Below are 897 nucleotides of genomic sequence, written 5' to 3'. Positions count from 1 at the left end.
CATGGACACATCCAGCATAGGATGGTTTGCTAAAATACCCATCTGGATGTGCATAATGCCAAGACTGTCACACCCTGCCCTGGCCACTCTTCTAACCCTGTCCCAAAAGACTCAACACCCTCAAGCATACCCCTTGGTAATGCACATGCTTGTGTTTGCTGCTATAGAACACTGCAGTGGGCTGCATCACAGTGATCTCTTACTCCAAACACTTCAAATCCAAAAGAACAAAATGGGATCCAGAGCCTGTTGGGCCCAGCAGGACGTGGAGTGAGTCAGTGTGTGCTAACACTGAGCAGACTGGACAAGAACCAGTGGATAACCCCCAGATGAGCAGCCAGGCAACCGGGAGTCATTGTAGGCTGAAGCCAGAGCTTTCAAAGAGAAAGCTGCTGCTCACTGAGTGCTTGTGTTTAAAGATGCTTTAAGCTTTTCTTGCTGTTTTGACTTTTTCAGAACCTGAGGCGGGAGAGGTGTCCCCCCCAGTGGGAGCTGGTGTGAACAGCAACAGCTGGACCTTTAAATTTGGACCCGGCAATTCCAAACAAGGTGGTCCTGGTGAGTTGCCAGACAAATTCATTATCCCGGGATCTCCTGCAATCATCTCCATCCGGCAGGAGCCACCAAACAGCCAAATTGACAAAAGTGACTTCATAACCTTTGGCAAGAAAGAAGAGACCAAGAAAAAGAAGAAAAAGAAGAAGGGAAACAAGACTCAGGAGAAAAAAGAAAAGGGCAACAGCACCACTGAGAACAGTGACCAGTGAGGGAGTTATACTGAAAAAACCCTCTTAGCCAGTTTTTGTAATAATGGCAGATTTCTCCCATGTAGCAAATCCCAACTTCTTCCTACTGTTAACAAATTTCCTGTATGTACAGACTTGAGAAAATCAGCAG

General features: G+C 46.7%; 1 protein-coding gene across 1 annotated transcript in view; it reads left to right on the top strand.

Annotated features, from left to right (window-relative positions):
* The window catches only part of LOC103618710, a 72,972-nt gene extending 72,244 nt beyond the window's left edge, over nt 1-728 (top strand). The window contains exon 6 of the mRNA XM_017738664.1: nt 457-728. Coding sequence (XP_017594153.1) covers nt 457-501 — 45 coding nt within the window. The 3' untranslated portion in view covers nt 502-728. The remainder of the gene's footprint in view (nt 1-456) is intronic.
* The last annotated feature ends 169 nt before the right edge of the window (nt 729-897 follow it).

Source organism: Corvus brachyrhynchos, unplaced genomic scaffold (assembly GCF_000691975.1).
Source record: "Corvus brachyrhynchos isolate BGI_N302 unplaced genomic scaffold, ASM69197v1 scaffold376, whole genome shotgun sequence".
Taxonomy (NCBI): Eukaryota; Metazoa; Chordata; class Aves; order Passeriformes; family Corvidae; genus Corvus; species Corvus brachyrhynchos.
The sequence above is the reverse complement of the archived record's forward strand: the minus strand, read 5'-3'. Positions and strand labels throughout refer to the sequence as shown.